The sequence below is a fragment of the Impatiens glandulifera genome, chromosome 6, assembly GCF_907164915.1.
Source record: "Impatiens glandulifera chromosome 6, dImpGla2.1, whole genome shotgun sequence".
Classification (NCBI taxonomy): domain Eukaryota; kingdom Viridiplantae; phylum Streptophyta; class Magnoliopsida; order Ericales; family Balsaminaceae; genus Impatiens; species Impatiens glandulifera.
The window spans coordinates 26,924,414-26,941,803 of record NC_061867.1 but is presented as its reverse complement, the minus strand read 5'-3'; the positions used below and the strand labels follow the sequence as shown (position 1 = coordinate 26,941,803).

Sequence of the window (17,390 nt, the reverse complement as noted above, 5' to 3'; positions counted from 1 at the left end):
TGATAAATTTAGACGAACTTAAGTTAAAACGTGGTCATATCAACTTATCCGAGATCTGAATCTCGAAAACAATAACGTCGATTTCAATACTATTGGTTTACAAAAATCTAATGGTTTGAGTACTCTACTATACTACAAAAATTGTAGATCCTAAAGGATAGATTATAAATTCTGGCTCCGCCCATGGAGATTAGATTGAAAATTTTAGTTATAGAAAAATACGTTTCAAACAAATAAAAAAGTTATAAGCAATAATTTAGAGTGGAATTGATTGTACTTTCTTGTTAAAGGTATAACTAATACTTAAAGTGTTTGGTATATGGTATAGATGTTTGGTATTAAAGCGTTTGGTATATAGTATTCAGTATAAGAATGTAGTATAAGTTGTATAAATATTAATTTAAAATTATTATTATTATTGTTATTTATTATATTTTAAATAATATTATTTATTATTATAAATTATTGTATTGTTATTATTTAATAATTAATATAATTTTAATTAAAATATAAAAAAGAATTATAATATAAACGATAAATTATGTTTATTTATTTTAAATATTATTAATAATTGTAATAAAATAAACTAAAATAAAAAATATTATTTATAATATAAGTAAATATAGAAAATAATTAATAAAATTATGGTTATAAAAATAAATAAATATTTTTTAATTAAAATATTGAATTATTTAAAATATATATATATATATATATTAAAAATGATTATATATAATAATAATATTAAAATTAAATAAATTATATTTAATATATTAAATAATAAGTTATATATAATATTAATAAAGAGTATAATAGAAATTAAAAATTAAGTGATATAAGAATAATGTTGTACCTAAAAGGAACTAATTACTATTTTATACCAAATATGAAGTATAAATTATATAAGAGTATAAATTTATATTAATAATAAAATCTTAAAAAACAACATATAAAAACACTATTGATATAATTTACCAATAGTGTTATACTTCTTGTATCCTTTACAAAACATTGCCTTTAGAGTATGATTCTAGTTATATAATAAAATTCAAAAAACCAATTAATATAATATTTTTACCAGCCATTGAGCCGTTGGCGTCAACAAATTATAACAGTAGGTAGCTATATATGAGTTGCAATTTATAGAGTAATGATATCTCCATGAAGCTCACTCACTCAGTTATTTATTTACTTTTTTCAACTAGCTCATCAGTTTCCTTTTCACCTGTTATGTTAAGAGAGTCAATCAATCAGTTAGTCATGTAAATGAATCTAATTTAATTTAATTTAATCTAACATATATAATAATAGAATTCTTTGTTTCTTGCCTGTTCCAGAGTCAAAAACATGATAACATTCCATGATCCGAGTCTACCAAAATTTGGGATAAATCCCTTATAGAAGGCAAATGGTCCCTGTCAAAAAATAAATTAAAATAAATTACTATTTGAGCGATTATAAGAAACAGTTTAATAAACTGCTAATAATAATAATAATAATGTAACCACAACTGAAAGAAAGCACACCTCATTTTTCAAAGTTCTGATGAAACAATCAAGTGTGCTTTTGAATACTGTGTCTCCCATCATTCTAGACTTCACCTGAACAATATTATAATATCAAATTTAACTAACAATTTCAAATTCATAACACATTTTCTCTTCTTTTTATCACTACACTTACAACAACATTCCATATTCAAGGGAATATATACTATTATCCAATCAAATAAGCTAATAAAAACATCCTACCATTTTCCTGATTTTGAGTCCAATATGTTGCTATGTGATCTCAATATTTGTAAATTGTGAGAATGTGACAAAGAGGAGATCTTATTCAAGATGGTGTTAGCTATGAGAAGTTACAGATTAAAAAGACTAGAATACAATTTATACGCTATAGTATCTAATTAAATATGCAATCAAATCTTCTTAATCCAAATCTTTGCAATATTCTTTTACTGTTTCTACAGAACCAGAATGTCGCCACCAAAGTTCTCTCATTTCAAAATTGCTTGTTTTCTTCACAACCACAAGCTTCTAAACAAGGAATTATTTTTTGAAAAAAAACAAAATTTCCTTGTTTAGAAGCTTGTGGTTGTGAAGAATACAAGCAATTATGAAATGAGAGAACTTAGGTTATTTTGTTTAACCTAAGTTAGTAACTCTAGGGTCTCCTGAACTCATATAAATAATATATCTAGAAGTGACCCATTCAAATAAAAATCCCATTCCGTGCATCAGTATAAGAATTCATGTAAAAGTCATATTACCACATCAACAGGAGAGCCAATACACACAGCAAAGAGACCCGCACCTAAGCCAGCTAGCAGATGCGTCAAGACATTGTCTGTAAAGCCTGGAATTTTCAAAACTGTCTGCATACGCGTCAAGAAAAGGGCTGGAATTTATACGAGATACATATAAAATACAAAAAAAAAAAAAAAAAAGCAATGGGATATCTCCAGATACAGCAAAAAATAAAAGTATTTATGACATACCTCTTTTACATGGTCATAACTAGCCAGTTCTGCTGCATTTATAATAGCATTCCTTGCAATATTAGGCCCAATCCCTGTCCATAAAGCTGCCACTCCTTCCTACTTTGATCTGTTAGTTTGCTGCAATATAGTAGATAATAACAGATGGAACCATTTCATGTTCTAGAATCAACCTGCTTCATTATGGTGAAATAAGCATCCATGGCTCCTGCATAGCGCGTCGGAGCTCCTGCCAACAAACTGCCATCAACTTGAAGCCGAACTTTAACAAGATCTGTTGGATTCGCAATAGCTATGGCCAAAGCACCTGCATGTTGCCAATTATCACATTAGAAGCAGCCAGATAAAAAAACAGATAACTCATGCTGAGTGGTGGATAAATTAGGCCTTGATTGATCTAGGTGATGTGAATAACCAAGTGGTTAATTCCAAATAATTTTGTTCGGTGTTATTTAGGTAAAATGATATTAAGGTTATAGATATATAATGAAAAATATATATTTTTAAAAAGAAATAGAGGTTATTTTGGTTGATGATTTCAATAATGAAATGAGTAGATTGTTGATTAGATAGTGGGTTATTAGAAATTAATCTCAAATAACCCATATCAAGAAAGGCCTTAATAAAATCATATTAAAACATACTGTCTAAATAACTGGTTTAGTTTGTGGTAGGGTTTGGATTGAAGTAATTCACCAGTGATAAGGGCAGCAAGAATTTTGCTGAATATTGAAACATCTCCAACATATAAACCTCCAGAAATGAAGACCTTGACCTATAAATAATAGAATAAATGCAAATGAATAATATGGGACTAGATAAGTTTAACCAAATTCCATAAGTTGAAGTATGATCAACATACTGGCTCATATAATCCAATTCTTAAGCCTCCATATAGAAACTGACGATGCAAACCGGGTACTACACCTTTCCAGAGTGCCAGTAAACCTTCTTCCCTAGCAATGGTTGCAAGAGTCCCCAACAAGCCCCTGTATTTGGGTAAACCCATTCCTTCCTCTAGGTTTGTTTTCCTCTGCAGCTGAAGCCTAACTTTTGCAGTGTCTAAAGGAACCGTGCAAAGCTGTATAGATTCATATAAATTAATGAAGAATGTTACAATTATCTTGGTAATATCTAATTGAACTAACAAAAATTCTTCAACACATTTGGAAACACCTGGATACAAAAATTATGCATTAAAAAATGTAGCTGGATGAGATTATGTTTGAAAACTAAACTCAGTTAGGCGTAAATTCGAAAAAAAAAACATTTGCTTGCGGATCCAGATACAAAAACAGAATTATAAATGGATTACAGAAGCACAAACATAAAAATATGAGATAGAAAGTATAAGACTTGCATGGTCCAAACATTGAGCTTTCTGCTTGAAATAAAGACAACTGAAGCATTGAATCATGAAGCTACATATACCATTCTCTTCATTGTCTCTTTCCTAATGTGTAACTGTAGGGTAAACAATGGGTTAGGTAAGTTAGTTATATTTTATCATAATTTAAAAGCAAGCCACTGGAGTTTAGTTTAGTTTGGTCATTTTTACCATATTAAAACAAACTTTTATAGTGGTTTATTAGTGTAGGCCGCTTAATCTATCTATTACGCATAAAATAACATATTGGAGGTTTCAGTTTAACCAAATATAGAAACCAATCCAAGATAGTTATTTTCTTACACATACTACCCTAGAAACTACAAAATATGCATAAGATATTACAAAAGGACTCAACAAAAAGCAACTTTTAAGTTTATTACAAAATCAAATACCTTTTGCTAATTAAAGACAACATGTAAATGAAAACATATACACATTATTCACACAAGATTATGTCAATGAGTTCTTATATAGTTGCTTCTAATAACAACAAAATTTGGTCTTTTACTATTACCAAACTGTTGCTGAACAAATTTCAGATTGGTTTGGGAACATATATGTAAATTCAATCTTTATCTTCTTACTCTATATAACAGAGCATGCTTAGTAAAACAATAAATCTAGAGCCTTTTGAACCAAACCAAAAGAGAGAGGAAGACACTCTCAATCATCAAATTTTTAAAAAAAATGAAGGACAAACCAATCATCAGTAATAACAACCAAAAGTGTTATTTTCAGAGCTATTGGTATTATTCCATAACTTTAAAATGAAAGATCTATAAGAGATCCCTTCCAAAACTTTAACTTAAATCATGATTCAATTTACTTATGAAAGATCTACAAGAGATCCATTCGATTTTACATATGTAGATGATCCTATGAGTTAAGGATGTGAAGTAATATAGTTTTAGTTGCATATTCCAGTATATATTCTATCGATCGCCACATATATCAACACATTTTGCAATTAGTCTAAAAGTACGTATTTCTACTTGAAGTAGTACTACTTTTAGATCAATCGACATCTACGAAACAAGTAATAGAATTATTCCAAGTTGTGAACGGAAAAGACGAAGTAACTTCAATAAAATAGTATTGCCAAATAGAGATATGATTCTCGAATAAAACAAGATAATACGAATGGACAGTAACTGGAGAAACAGTGTGATTCAGCCTATCTATTAAGTTGGGTGAAAACCAGAAATGCTAATGTATTAAGAATAGGGTGTGAATACCTCGGCGAAACAGGCTGCGAAGGCGCTGCTAGCGAAGGTCCCAGCAAATGAGATCTCCGAGCTGGACGCCATTGAAGGTCGATTCAAGCAATTGCAATATGCAATTTGCAAGTATAGAATCACTACTGTCTTGACTATGAATGAAATTTGAGGGAGTTCAGATTCAGGCAGGTTTATGATTGTATCCTCATCAAGCGAGAGAGAAAGAAAGAGACGTAAGCTTCTCGTTTTTTTTTTTTTTTTTTTCCTGAAAACGTAAGCTTCTCCTTTACTTTATTTATTATAAAAAAAAAAACTTTACTTTTATAACTGTATTATCATATTTGTTAATATTATTATTTTATATAAATCATATTTGTTAATCTAACTTTACTTATAACTAACTGTAAGCGCCCAAAAGAATTTTTTATTTTATTTTTTATAAAGTAGTTTTAATCTAACTATTTTTTATAATTGAAATTTCATAGCAGCGGTTCGGGAACGTGTTGTGCCTGATTGGGGTAATTTGGGTTGGGGTCAATGCTGTACAGACTTTGGACAACGCTGGGAGAGACACACACGGGTGGACCAGGCGAGGCGCAAGCTGACTAGGCGATCCGCGATCGATCGAAACTAGACGCGAAGGTTGAGTTTTGGCCGAGTCATCTTCGTCTTCACCTCCAGCCATACCAAAGCTGCTAGTTTTGGGCTTGGGCTAGGAGGCTGTGGTCACAAATCTGAGGGCATGAGGAGCTTCGTTTCTCATTTAGTACTTGTGGAAATTCAATTGGTAACAACCTCAACGGAGGAGCTCAATAGAAGGTGATATTTTTCAATTTTAGAGCTTTAACTTACAATTTAGAGCTTACTAATATCTCCATTATTGATATTACGGATGAGAAAGTAAGGTTGTATATTGTCAATGTGATTAAATACTAAGTCCGAATATTGATATTAATGTGTACGTACTAGAATTAGGTTGAGATGATAATTATTACTTTATAGAGATCACCGTATTTTAATGTTGGATTTGTGGATAAATGTTAAATGAGATAATTAGTTAGTGAGGATAAAAAATGGAGATTTGTGAGTCAAAGTGAGGGTAAAAGAGTTTGGTAATGTTGGAGATGGTTGATTTGATCCAAGTGTAAAGTCACTAGATTATAGATCAATTGAGATGGATGGATAAATATGGAATGAAATAATTGATTAACCGAAAATGAAGATAAAAAGTGAGGTGTATTGAAACTAATAAATAATTAAAGATTATCTTTGAGTTATTAATATTTATATATTTTTACTTTAAAAGAATATTCAAAATATTAAAAAAATAAAATTTAATTTATGAAATATAAAATTTATATCTCTAATTCCACTTATAAAAATAAGAGAAATGATTAGGTGAGAGAATTTGGTGAGGGAATGACGTGGCATAATCTTATTCGCTGAAAAAATCAAATAATTTCTCTTTTTTCTCTCTTTCCTCCCACTTTTACATTTTCCAAGGTGATGTCACGTCATTCCCTCACCAAATTCCCTCCCTCTATCACTCCTCTAAAAATAAATAAAAGTTAAAAATAATATTAACAAACCTAATTTGATTAATTAGTTGGAATTTATTTTTCTATTCTAATATTATTTCTTATTTATTAAATATTTGACATATTGAATATATATATCTTAAAATTATTGTAATTTTTTTTTATATCTTTATCAGTTTAAATCGCACAAAAATTTACCTAGTTAGTGTTATTTTATATATATTCTTACAAAATTGATGAAATTAGAGTAGCATGGATAAAATTTTGAATGAAAAGGGATCACCAATATTTAAAAAATGTGTTTATAAGAATTCTAGACGATAAAAAATGAGTAGTTGAAATACATTAATGTGTTTCAAGTAAATCTTAAAAACATGGTGAATTTGAACAGAATAAAGAAACTTGGCTCTTTTGATTATGTTTAATTAATTGAAGTTGGATCATAATTGTGTTAATATTTTAAAATAAAAATAAAATAAAAATTATTATTATTATGATTCACCATATTTGATACTATAATCATGGCAATTTGAATTTATATTAAAACTTTTTTTCAATATCTTTTACTAGGAATCTAGGATATACTTGATTTTTCATAAATTTTCAAAACTTATTACTTTCAAATTGTTGTTTCAATGTTTCTATTTTGTATCTTTTGGGGGGCCTTTTATTTGGGTTGTGTATGAAATGACTAATTAATGAAAACAAGACTAGTGTTCTAATCCAACAAGATACTAATAAAATAATTTTGTTTTTTATTTGTCTTTTTTTTTTACGGTAAATTAATAAAAAAAAGAAAACAAGTGAAAAATAAAAACCTAATCTTCAGACAAGAGTTGTTATTCTATAGCCAAGAACCCAACGAAGAGGATCTATCGAAAATAAGTGGATCTATCGAAACCGCGCTTCACAGTGTCTGTCGGTGAGTCCAACGGATCTTCTAATCTCTACCCTCGATTTCAGAGCTCTTGACGGTCGTTATAGTTGTAGAAGAGAGACGGCCGAGGTACAAAACCCCATCTCTATGTCGCGGCTTCCATCTTGAAGACTTGTGCCTCTTTTATTCTGATCAATGTAAGGTTCTAATTCGTTGCTTAGTTTTTTCGTTTCCTTTAATTTTGACCTCAATTTCACCTCTACTGTATTGAATCTGATACTCCATTTGATATATTGAGAACTGTTAGATTCAATCAAATAATTTTCTGAATTTGTTTGAGGCTATTTTAAACATTTATAGCTGGAGCATTTGATTCTGGTCTTGTTAGAGTATGTGAAATCATCTGATATTACCGTAACGTTAGATTAAACTTTTGCAAAATATCCTTCTTATTGTTCTTACCGGGAGATTATTTACTGAAAAGTCTGAAACAAAACTGACCCCATGAAGATCTTTACAATAGTAGGAAATGAACAAAACGCAGTTTAAGTGTGTTTTACAATAGGAAGAACAGATCAGATGTGAATGAAATATTCCATTTTGGCTCAAATTGGCTTGGTGGGTAGTTAGCATAATTAAGGACTAATTTTTATGATGAACGGATCTAATCTTAAAAGTTGAATTGAACTTAGGATTTGGAGTTTGAAAGACTCATAAATTATGGAACAAGAAACAAAATCTGTGAGTAGTTCTAAAGGAACTACCATCGTTTTCGTCCACGAGTCCTAATCCTTGGCATTTGGGGGTACTTATGCAGCATTTTAGACTGTAATTGTGTCTTATTGATTTTTCCAAACTACGACATTACAGTAAACTTGTCTTAGACATGTTCCTTTTTGAATATATTGTCATTACTTGTGTTGCTTTTGGGACTAGATGCATCTGATTAGTTTTTTTGATATGCGGATGTTTAGATAATGTTCATCTGTTCTATTAGAAAGCTGACAGTCACTGATTCAAATACATTCTTTTATAGCCTCAATTTCTATTAGGTTGTGTTTGCATTTGAGGGTCGCCTTATATATTGCAAAAGTACTAGAATATTGTAGAAATGAGAGTTCTTCAACTTGATTTCCACTGAACATATAAGTCCACCTTCTACAACTTCAAAATTCTCAATCTGCCCACTACCGAATACCGAAATATATAAAGAAGGGTTAATGCATGGTTAACAGAGAGCCTTTGGATCCAGTAGTTTGCTGAAAGAAGTAGAAAACTAGAGGAGAGAATTAGATAAAGATGCTAGATTAGCTCTGTTTTGTCCATTTGTTTCAATGTTCTTGAATTTCAATGCAAACTTCATCAATAAATTAATATATTATGTTTTATAAACCTTGAAGAAACTGATGTTTGTTTATGAAACATACCTCATTTGTGGATTGGTTATCTGAATACTTGTTTCTTGGTCAATTTTATGACAAAAAATACATATACAAGCATGATTGTAGCTTGAATTCAGCTGCTATTAGTATTACAGATGAGTTCAAGATATAACTGCATCCAATTTTCAGTTTAATCTTCATCTTTTTCTCATCATTGTCTTCTTTTTGGTCTCCACAATTCCCTACTTTTTTCTGCAAATGGATCTGTTAAAATTCCATATCCAGTGGTTATTAGCTTCATAAAACTTTGTAATGTAGGTCAATTTATGAACCATAGCTGTGATCCTGATGTTTATCAGCACACGGTTTTGTGTGAAAATAACAATCAATATGATGTTCATGTTTCTCTTTTTGCTATTAGACACATTCCTTATATTAAGGAATTGACTTTTGATTATGGTACTACAACATTTTCAGTATGATAAAACGCAGAGTAGGAAGAAATGTCTGTGGATCATCCTCTAGTTGTAGAGGCTACACTATATTAGGCTTAAGTTGATCAAAGACTTTTTTTAATGATTATTTGATTTCATTTTCAGGCAGAAACAAAGTTGAGCTAGGGCATCCTAAACCATAGGATCTCCTCTCATTTTTCTCTCTTATAAACAAACGGTTGCTATCCATCGATATAACGAAGGGTGCCTCACCTAGCACTTCTCCTGTTTCTTTAATATTGGCGGCAATAATTTCTGAAACAGTTTTTGGTTCTTGTAAGTTAATGCGATGATTGAAAGTGCCAGAGTCCCGCTTAAAGGGTGGCAACAGGCTGCAGTTGCGCTGGGTTCTGCAGTTGGTGCACTATTAGACCCAAGAAGAGCTGATCTGATCGCTGCCTTGGGAGAGACGACTGGGAAACCTGCATTTGAGAGGGTTCTTCAGAGGATGAAGTCAAGTCCTGAAGGCAGGGTAATGTTCTTTCTTTGTTTTTTATTTTCATTTTGAAGAAAAGTTACCCTTAGGTAGTGCCTAAACTTTTTCATAATTTCTTGATGTTTGAATTTACAGAAAGTTTTAGTTGATCGTCCAAGAGTAATATCATCCAAGGTTGGACATGCATGGGACCTTCCAGAGAACACATTTGGTGCAGCCTATGCCAAGTTCATGGGATCGAGAAACTTCTCTCCAGATGATAGACCTCCTGTTAGGTTCATGGAAACAGAGGAGCTTGCATATGTTGCTATGCGTGCCCGTGAGGTGCATGATTTCTGGCACACACTGTTTGGGCTTCAGACCAACTTAATAGGTGAATCTGCGCTTAAGGTTATCGAGTTTGAGCAGATGATGCTGCCCATGTGTCTGATGTCGGTTATTGGGGGAAGTTCGAGATTCAGTAGCAAGCAGAGAAAGGTATTTTACCAGCATTACTTCCCGTGGGCGGTGAGGGCTGGTATGCAATCGACTGATCTTATGTGCATTTATTATGAGAGGCATTTTGATGAAGATCTCGATGATGTTAGGAGGAAATGGGGTATAATTCCTGCTCCCACTCCACAAAACCTCGATTAACTGTTGATGTTGAATCTTGGAATTGGTTTTGATAGAATTTTGTGACCCTCCCGATCTGTTTCGGGGTTGTACGAGAATTACAAGAAATAAATGTGACATTTTGTTAGTGGTTTGCTTAAATTATATAAAAACTAACTCAACAAGAAAACAGCTATCTCTCTTCTGTTTTACAATGGAACAAGAAAAGATAGATTATTGCATTAGGTTCTCCGGACAGGATTCATACAACTGGTTTAAAGAATAATGACCCATTTCAATTAAAGATTTTCATTTCAACTATAATTTTTTTTTTTTTTTTTTAACTATTTATGCTTTCCATTTTAGTTATCAATCATTGGATGTGTTAACTTAACAAAAAATTTAACAATATTAATAATGATATATTAATTTAACATAGACTGTTCCAATTTTTTATAGTACAATTATATTTTATATTCATAGACGGAACACTTGTTATTAAAGTAGATATGCATAGATACATATGATTTTTATCCTAAGATGAATCTAATAATTAAATAGTTTTAAAGGGATTAGAAATATTATTGTTTTATCCAATATATTATACTGGTTGCTGTCTTTACATGAATGGCTATACATATATAAGCAGAGATTGATCGGCTCTTAATTATAGTTCTAAACAATAATTAACAAGATTAACACATAATTATAATTAATACAGATGGCCTTGGTGCAGCTTCTCCTCTTATTTTCTCTCTTCCTAATTCATGGAGTTCTTGGTATGAATGAATCATCATCTTCCAATATTCTTATTATTATTTGAATTGATGAAACTTTTCATTATACCCTCTCCTCTGTTCTCTGTTGATAAGAATTGGAGGGTTATAATACAAAACATAAAATTAGCATGACACAAAAAACAAAAACATATATTGGAGATTCATCTCTTTTAAGTTTTGATTGACCAATATTGTTAAAATATAATCATTTGTCTTCATTGAAATCATAATTATTTGTTTGTTTACTTGTTGATTGAAAATCATTTAAACAAAATTATTTATCTTATTACTTTATTCAATATTATTAATTTAGTTTACACTTAATATACATAGGTGAGATCGTATGTGAGGAACTTCCGGTTGGTCTATGTTCATTCTCGGTGGCATCGTCTGGGAAACGTTGTCTTCTAGAGACATCCCCTACGACACCAACTAGGGAGAATGATGATCGGGAGAATTACCAATGTAAGACTTCAGAAATTATGGCAAACAACATGCCGGAGTGGATCGAAAGCGACGAATGCATTGACGCCTGTGGGCTTGACAGATACGCGGTGGGCATCTCATCGGATTCTCTCCTCGACTCCCACTTCATGACTTCTTCACTATGTTCTACCATTTGCTATGAGGGTTGTCCCAACATAGTTCATCTCTACTACAATCTTGCATTGGCTGAAGGTATTTCAGAACTAATTTTTGCAATCAAATTATTATATTTCTATTTATAATATCAAGATTTAGAGTATCTTTTTGATGGTTTGGTTATATATAATAATCTAAATTAATATGGTGGTTTTAGGACTTATGTTGGATGGTGTGTGTAAGGCACAACAAATAAACCCACGGCGGGAAATGGTGCAGATCCTCAGCTCCGGCCAACCACTCTCCACTAAAGTAGTTGCTGCTGGTCCGGCATCGATTTCTATTGCTCTTGATGTTGCTTGTGCTCCAACTTCTATATGAAAAAACAGATCATAAATCATATAAGCTTTTTGTTATCTTTGTCATATCGTCCACCTTGAAGAATTACTTGAATAATAACTTTATAGATTTTTATTGAAGTACAAATATCATGTACACATTATTAATGTTCAAGACATATTTGTGTGAGATAAAGTTTTTTTTTTTAACAAAAGATTAGGGTTTAGACCCCCTATAATCATGAATCACAATTTCAATTAATATTATTTTTTTTATGAGAATCCTAACTCATTTAACTCATTTTTAAACCACCTCTATTTTAAAAAAATTACGGATCGAATCGGCCAACCGTCTTGTTTGATAATTAATTATTTGATAATATTTTTGTTTGGGTAAACATAGAAATATTTTAATTCACGGATGTGGTTGTTTGAAAATTACTAAAATACTATTTGAGACAAATTATAAAAATACACTAATTATTGTCTAGGCTCTTAGAGTTTGTAATTTTTATAAATATGTTATTTTATTTTTAAATTTTAAAACTCACCAAATCAGCTTCGGGTGTCCGATTTTTTTCTCGATCCGTATTCGATCTGAAAATTCGGTAAAAATATCGGATTCAAATTTTTTCAAATCAGATCGGCCGGATCAACATTCGGATTTTTCGGATCGGATTTTTTGGCCACCACTACTTAATGATGCAAGTAGTTGGAGATGGGAAAATATGGTTTAACTTTGGACGAATTTTATTGAGGTAGTCCATACCCAGTTTGATTGTGCATGCTTCCAAGACATTTGAAAAGAAAAAGTAGCTTGTAAATTTGTCTTTGAGGCATAACCTCATTTTTATTATTACAAACGAATAAGTGACTAGCCAATTTAAAGTAATTGAAAGCTCCGTTAACAACAAGAGAAACCGATTCATTTGAAATGAAATCTCCAAAATAGAAAATTATCATTTGTTGGAAGGTTGTAAGCAATAACGAGTCCTTTTTCGTATAGACTCGGTGTCGATATTGAGAATTGGGCAGTCCAAATCCCATGTTGTAAATTACAACATAGAAAAAAAAGATTGACTCCCCTAATTTTCGTTAAAATAATTGTTATAATTTTATTTTTTTCATCCTAAATTATTTTGCTACACAGCTAATTTTCTTTTTTATAAATTTAATTAAACATTCCTGCGTCTGTTGCATTTTGCAGGTTGATAGGTGATTGAAGTTTTGTTGGAATTATTTCTAATATTTGGATACATATATTATTTAATAATTGCATATTAGTTGTTACCATAATAAAGATTAAAACCCAATTAAAGTGATCTATTAAAGTATAAAAGTTATGGGCTTATTTAGACATCTATAATAAATATGGGGACATATTTGTGTAGAAGCAAAAATACCATTTATTATTTCGTTGATGGGTCGAATAATAAATGAGTATATTAGGGCTAGGTCCCCAACCCGTATAGATAGTCTACCTAATTTGTTTCTCTCATCGATCAATAAGGTTTCATCTCTCAAGAACACTAAAAGGCTATCGATATAGGGTTGAAAGACTTAAACTCCACCCACATCAGACATTCCGATCTAGGTCCAGATATAGAACAAGAAAATCCACATTCCGATCCAGGTCCAGATTCAGAACAAGAAGATCCAAGATCTAAGGAAGATCAAGAAGAAGAGAATAACGAAGAACGACTTAATGGACCGTTCTTCATTCAAGATCCAGGTATGTTTCCGCAATTACAGTTTATCTCAATTTATCGACATAGAGTATATAGATTATAGACTTAAGGATTAAGGATTAAAGATTTAGATTAAAGAAACATAAATTCTCCTTACTTATTAATAATATATAATCTAAATCTAAATCCTTAAGTCTATAATCTATATACTCTATGCCGATAAATTGAGATAAACTGTAATTGCGGAAACATACCTGGATCTTGAATGAAGAACGGTCCATTAAGTCGTTCTTCGTTATTCTCTTCTTCTTAATCTTCTCTAGATCTTGGATCTTCTTGTTCTGAATCTGGACCTGGATCGAAATGTGGATCTTCTTGTTCTATATCTAGACCTGGATCAGAATGTCTGATGTGAGTGGGGTTTAAGTCTTCCAACCCTATATCGATAGCCCTTTAATGTTCTTGAGAGATGAACCTAAAACCTCATTGTTCGATGAGAGAAACAAATTAGGTAGACTATCTATATGGGTTAGGGACCTAGCCCTAATATACCCATTTATTATTCGGCACATCAACGAAATAATAGATGGTATTTTTGTTTCTACACAAATATGTCCCCATATTTGTTATAGATGTCTAAATAAGCTCATAACTTTTATACTTTAATAGATCACTTTAATTGGGCTTTAATCTTTATTATGGTAACAACTAATATACAATTATTAAATAATATATGTACCCAAATATTGGAAATAATTCCAACAATCTCCCACTTGGGTCATATAATATTTCCTTCAATTGTATATTATAACCTTAAGAGCTCAATATATTGTTATCATTTCCAAATACATCTATATCAATCTCGTCCATCAATTATATCAACATAGGATTAAAGCGAATTTTGTTACATTAGTTCGTAACTAAACTCTCAATAGTCACATATGTCAATACAATCAAATGACATAGATTAAATATGGGTGTGTAGTGTGGATTAACATGTAGTGTGATCTTTAACATGTCTAATACCAACTGGTCCTCCTTTATTCCTTATAGAGATCAATCTGAATAACTTTATAATCTTGATTTCTTTAAAAAACTTATTCTTTAATGTGCACATAAATTCCAAATTTTATATATACAAGCATCACAATAAAAACTCTCACTAAAACTGTATATCATCTAAATATGCAATATCCATATGAAAAATATGTTCATGAAAGACCTCAGATAACAAATATTTAGAGAACTAGTCTGTAACTTTAGAGTTTGTCCAATTATGCTTAATAGATAAGTAAACATTATGAATTCTTTATTTTCCAAATAGTTTAACTTAGTCGAACTCATATTACTCTTAAAGTAAAAGAACTCCAAATTATTGTCACGTAATATCTTTAGTGGTCTTTTTATATCATTCATAATTTGTAACCCCGTGACAAAATTTTGCAGTCAGATTCTTTAATTTGATGCCACAAAACACCTAATAAATTCTGCCATCAACTTGAAATAATTCGAGTGTCTACTTAACACTCTTCCAAAAATTAATTTTTTAAACTAAAATGATGTGACACGAATTTTCGACTGTTTTAGTATCCAACAAAATTCGAATCAATATACCAAATAATCTCTAACGGATTCGATTTCACTATATGAGTATGTAATACTTTGTTCTTAAAATATCACATTAATTGTTTGGTTGCTTTCTTAATGATCCAAACCAGGATCTTTCAAGTATTTGTCCAACATCATAAATGTACTTAATTTCTTGATTCATATAATCTAGAGCATACATTAGACTCTTGTTTAAAGAGTAATATGTATATATTTATTTTCAAGGCTAATCTTGAAGTACTTATGAGACTAATTTTGTCTCTAAATCTTTTAGAATATCTAACAATTAACAATTCTTTAGTCCAATTTATTTTCTTTAGGCCTGTAAAGCCTAACCTTAACTAGACAACCCCAAAAGAACTTATTAGTTATTTTAATTGAAACGTATTCCATATATAAGTTGTAGTTATTTAATTATTCTCTCCAAATAAATTTATTATATGGAAATATGTCCTAAATGTTTGTTTCTAAATAAAGAGTTTCTGAAATTGTTCCTTAATTCTTTATCTTTAATTTGAATTGTCATTGTTCACGTCGATGTTTCTTTCACCATCAATTGATTTTTAACAACTAACTCAACCATACATTAACACACTCACTTTAGATAGTAACACCTAAGTTCCAATCAAATGTGTGTGAGTACTATAGTTAAATTATTCTTAGAACAAACAAAACAAACTTATAATATGTATTCTTTTATGCACCACTTTCTTTAGTAATTTTCTTTTAGGTTCAATATCTGCAATTCTTACAACCTCATTTCTTTATTATCGTTTAAGGTATTTGTTAAGTGAACACTATTTATGTTATTTTTTTTTATTTTTTTTTTCAATCTTTTATTTTCTTATACACAATTGATGTGAGTTCATATAGAGACTAAGTCTCCCTTTAGACAACTACAATTCACATCATTTAACTTAAGTGTGAATAAGAAAATCCAAATTAGATGCATGAGAATACATTAGTGCAATTCTATCTTTAATACATTTAATTTTGAAACAAAATAAAACATATATTATGGTGTATTTTTTATGATATCTTTAGTCTAAAAATACCCTTAGCAATTTTAACCCTTTTAGATATAATTCTTAAGAAATAACAATTCAGAAACGCCTTAAACTTTATCATATAAAATGAACTTAAGATGTTGATAAGAAAAATCCGTATAAGTAGAAGTGTTAACTTAATTATATAACAAAACAAATGAACAACCATACTCACAAAATTTTAATAATCACGTAAATTCAAAATACTGGTACGTCTCATCACAAGATACCAAACGCAACATTAATATTTAAGTCTTTAGACATTAAATATTAACTTGCAAATGGTACACTTTTGTAGTAATAAAATATTAACAATAAGTCCTATCAAACAATTGGTTATCTTTGGACAAACCAATTATTCACATGGCACGCCGAATAATTGTTACATATTTATTATCACATGATGTGCATAACGTTATTCTGACCAATTATTTATCTTCCTTTGGGCCGATTAAATAACCGCATGAATTACATATACACTACCTTCTTAATTTATAAAACATATTAACCTACACAAGAGAGCGTACTTTGGTAGAATGTTGCTTCAATTAATTCATTTAATAAATTAATAACTTATGTACATACTTTAAGTGTGTAACTCGACCAATTATTAAACTTCCTTTTGTCCGATTAATAATCGCATAGTTACAAACACAACCGTCTTAATCTTATAAAACAAATATGTTCTATAAATTAATAATTAGTACATTCTTTAAATTTGCAATCCGGCCAATTATTAACCTTCCTTTGGGTCGATTAACAACCGCATAATTACAAATTTAAGTGGGCATAAAATTGTACCAAATTTTGAATGTGTTATTAATACCAAAAATCTGAATATTGTTTTATGTATCAAAATTGCATAAATTCCATATGCGTGTAACATAAAACAAATAATTGTGATCTTACTTATCACCCAAA

General features: G+C 30.3%; 3 protein-coding genes across 7 annotated transcripts; 2 read left to right on the top strand and 1 right to left on the bottom strand.

Annotated features, from left to right (window-relative positions):
• Nucleotides 1-922: 922 nt before the first annotated feature.
• On the bottom strand, nt 923-5,375 carry LOC124941709 (mitochondrial uncoupling protein 2-like). Its single transcript, XM_047482057.1, has 9 exons — nt 5,126-5,375; nt 3,363-3,581; nt 3,197-3,275; nt 2,674-2,807; nt 2,501-2,599; nt 2,273-2,377; nt 1,527-1,601; nt 1,329-1,415; nt 923-1,225 (listed from the first exon to the last, which is right to left on the bottom strand). Exons 1-9 carry the CDS (start codon nt 5,195-5,197, stop codon nt 1,202-1,204), a joined length of 894 nt encoding a protein of 297 aa, XP_047338013.1. The 5' UTR covers nt 5,198-5,375; the 3' UTR covers nt 923-1,201.
• A 2,113-nt stretch (nt 5,376-7,488) lies between these two features.
• Nucleotides 7,489-10,638, top strand: LOC124942913 (ubiquinone biosynthesis protein COQ4 homolog, mitochondrial). 5 transcript variants are annotated; one of them, XM_047483485.1, is made up of 4 exons: nt 7,489-7,719; nt 9,504-9,602; nt 9,680-9,870; nt 9,970-10,638. In XM_047483485.1, the coding sequence occupies exons 3-4, from the start codon at nt 9,688-9,690 to the stop codon at nt 10,468-10,470; spliced, it is 684 nt and encodes a 227-aa protein (XP_047339441.1). In that variant the 5' UTR covers nt 7,489-7,719; nt 9,504-9,602; nt 9,680-9,687; the 3' UTR covers nt 10,471-10,638. The 5 variants fall into 5 exon arrangements, with proteins under 5 accessions (XP_047339441.1, XP_047339442.1, XP_047339440.1 ...); XM_047483486.1 differs by lacking the exon at nt 9,504-9,602; XM_047483484.1 differs by having other exon boundaries at nt 9,508-9,870.
• Nucleotides 10,639-11,149: 511 nt separating this feature from the next.
• Nucleotides 11,150-12,191, top strand: LOC124943436. Its single transcript, XM_047483940.1, has 3 exons — nt 11,150-11,207; nt 11,541-11,885; nt 12,007-12,191. Exons 1-3 carry the CDS (start codon nt 11,150-11,152, stop codon nt 12,168-12,170), a joined length of 567 nt encoding a protein of 188 aa, XP_047339896.1. The 3' UTR covers nt 12,171-12,191.
• Nucleotides 12,192-17,390: the final 5,199 nt, after the last annotated feature.

Coding starts and splice junctions, on each gene's coding strand:
- LOC124942913 (XM_047483486.1), top strand. CDS start 9,688: ATGATTGAAAGTGCCAGAGTCCCGCTTAAAGGGTGGCAACAGGCTGCA. Junction 9,871..9,969: donor AGTCAAGTCCTGAAGGCAGG/GTAATGTTCTTT, acceptor TTGAATTTACAG/AAAGTTTTAGTTGATCGTCC.
- LOC124943436 (XM_047483940.1), top strand. CDS start 11,150: ATGGCCTTGGTGCAGCTTCTCCTCTTATTTTCTCTCTTCCTAATTCAT. Junction 11,208..11,540: donor CCTAATTCATGGAGTTCTTG/GTATGAATGAAT, acceptor TAATATACATAG/GTGAGATCGTATGTGAGGAA. Junction 11,886..12,006: donor CAATCTTGCATTGGCTGAAG/GTATTTCAGAAC, acceptor TGGTGGTTTTAG/GACTTATGTTGGATGGTGTG.
- LOC124941709 (XM_047482057.1), bottom strand. CDS start 5,197: ATGGCGTCCAGCTCGGAGATCTCATTTGCTGGGACCTTCGCTAGCAGC. Junction 2,808..3,196: donor TCTTGCTGCCCTTATCACTG/GTGAATTACTTC, acceptor GGCAACATGCAG/GTGCTTTGGCCATAGCTATT. Junction 1,416..1,526: donor TCAGAACTTTGAAAAATGAG/GTGTGCTTTCTT, acceptor ATTTTTTGACAG/GGACCATTTGCCTTCTATAA.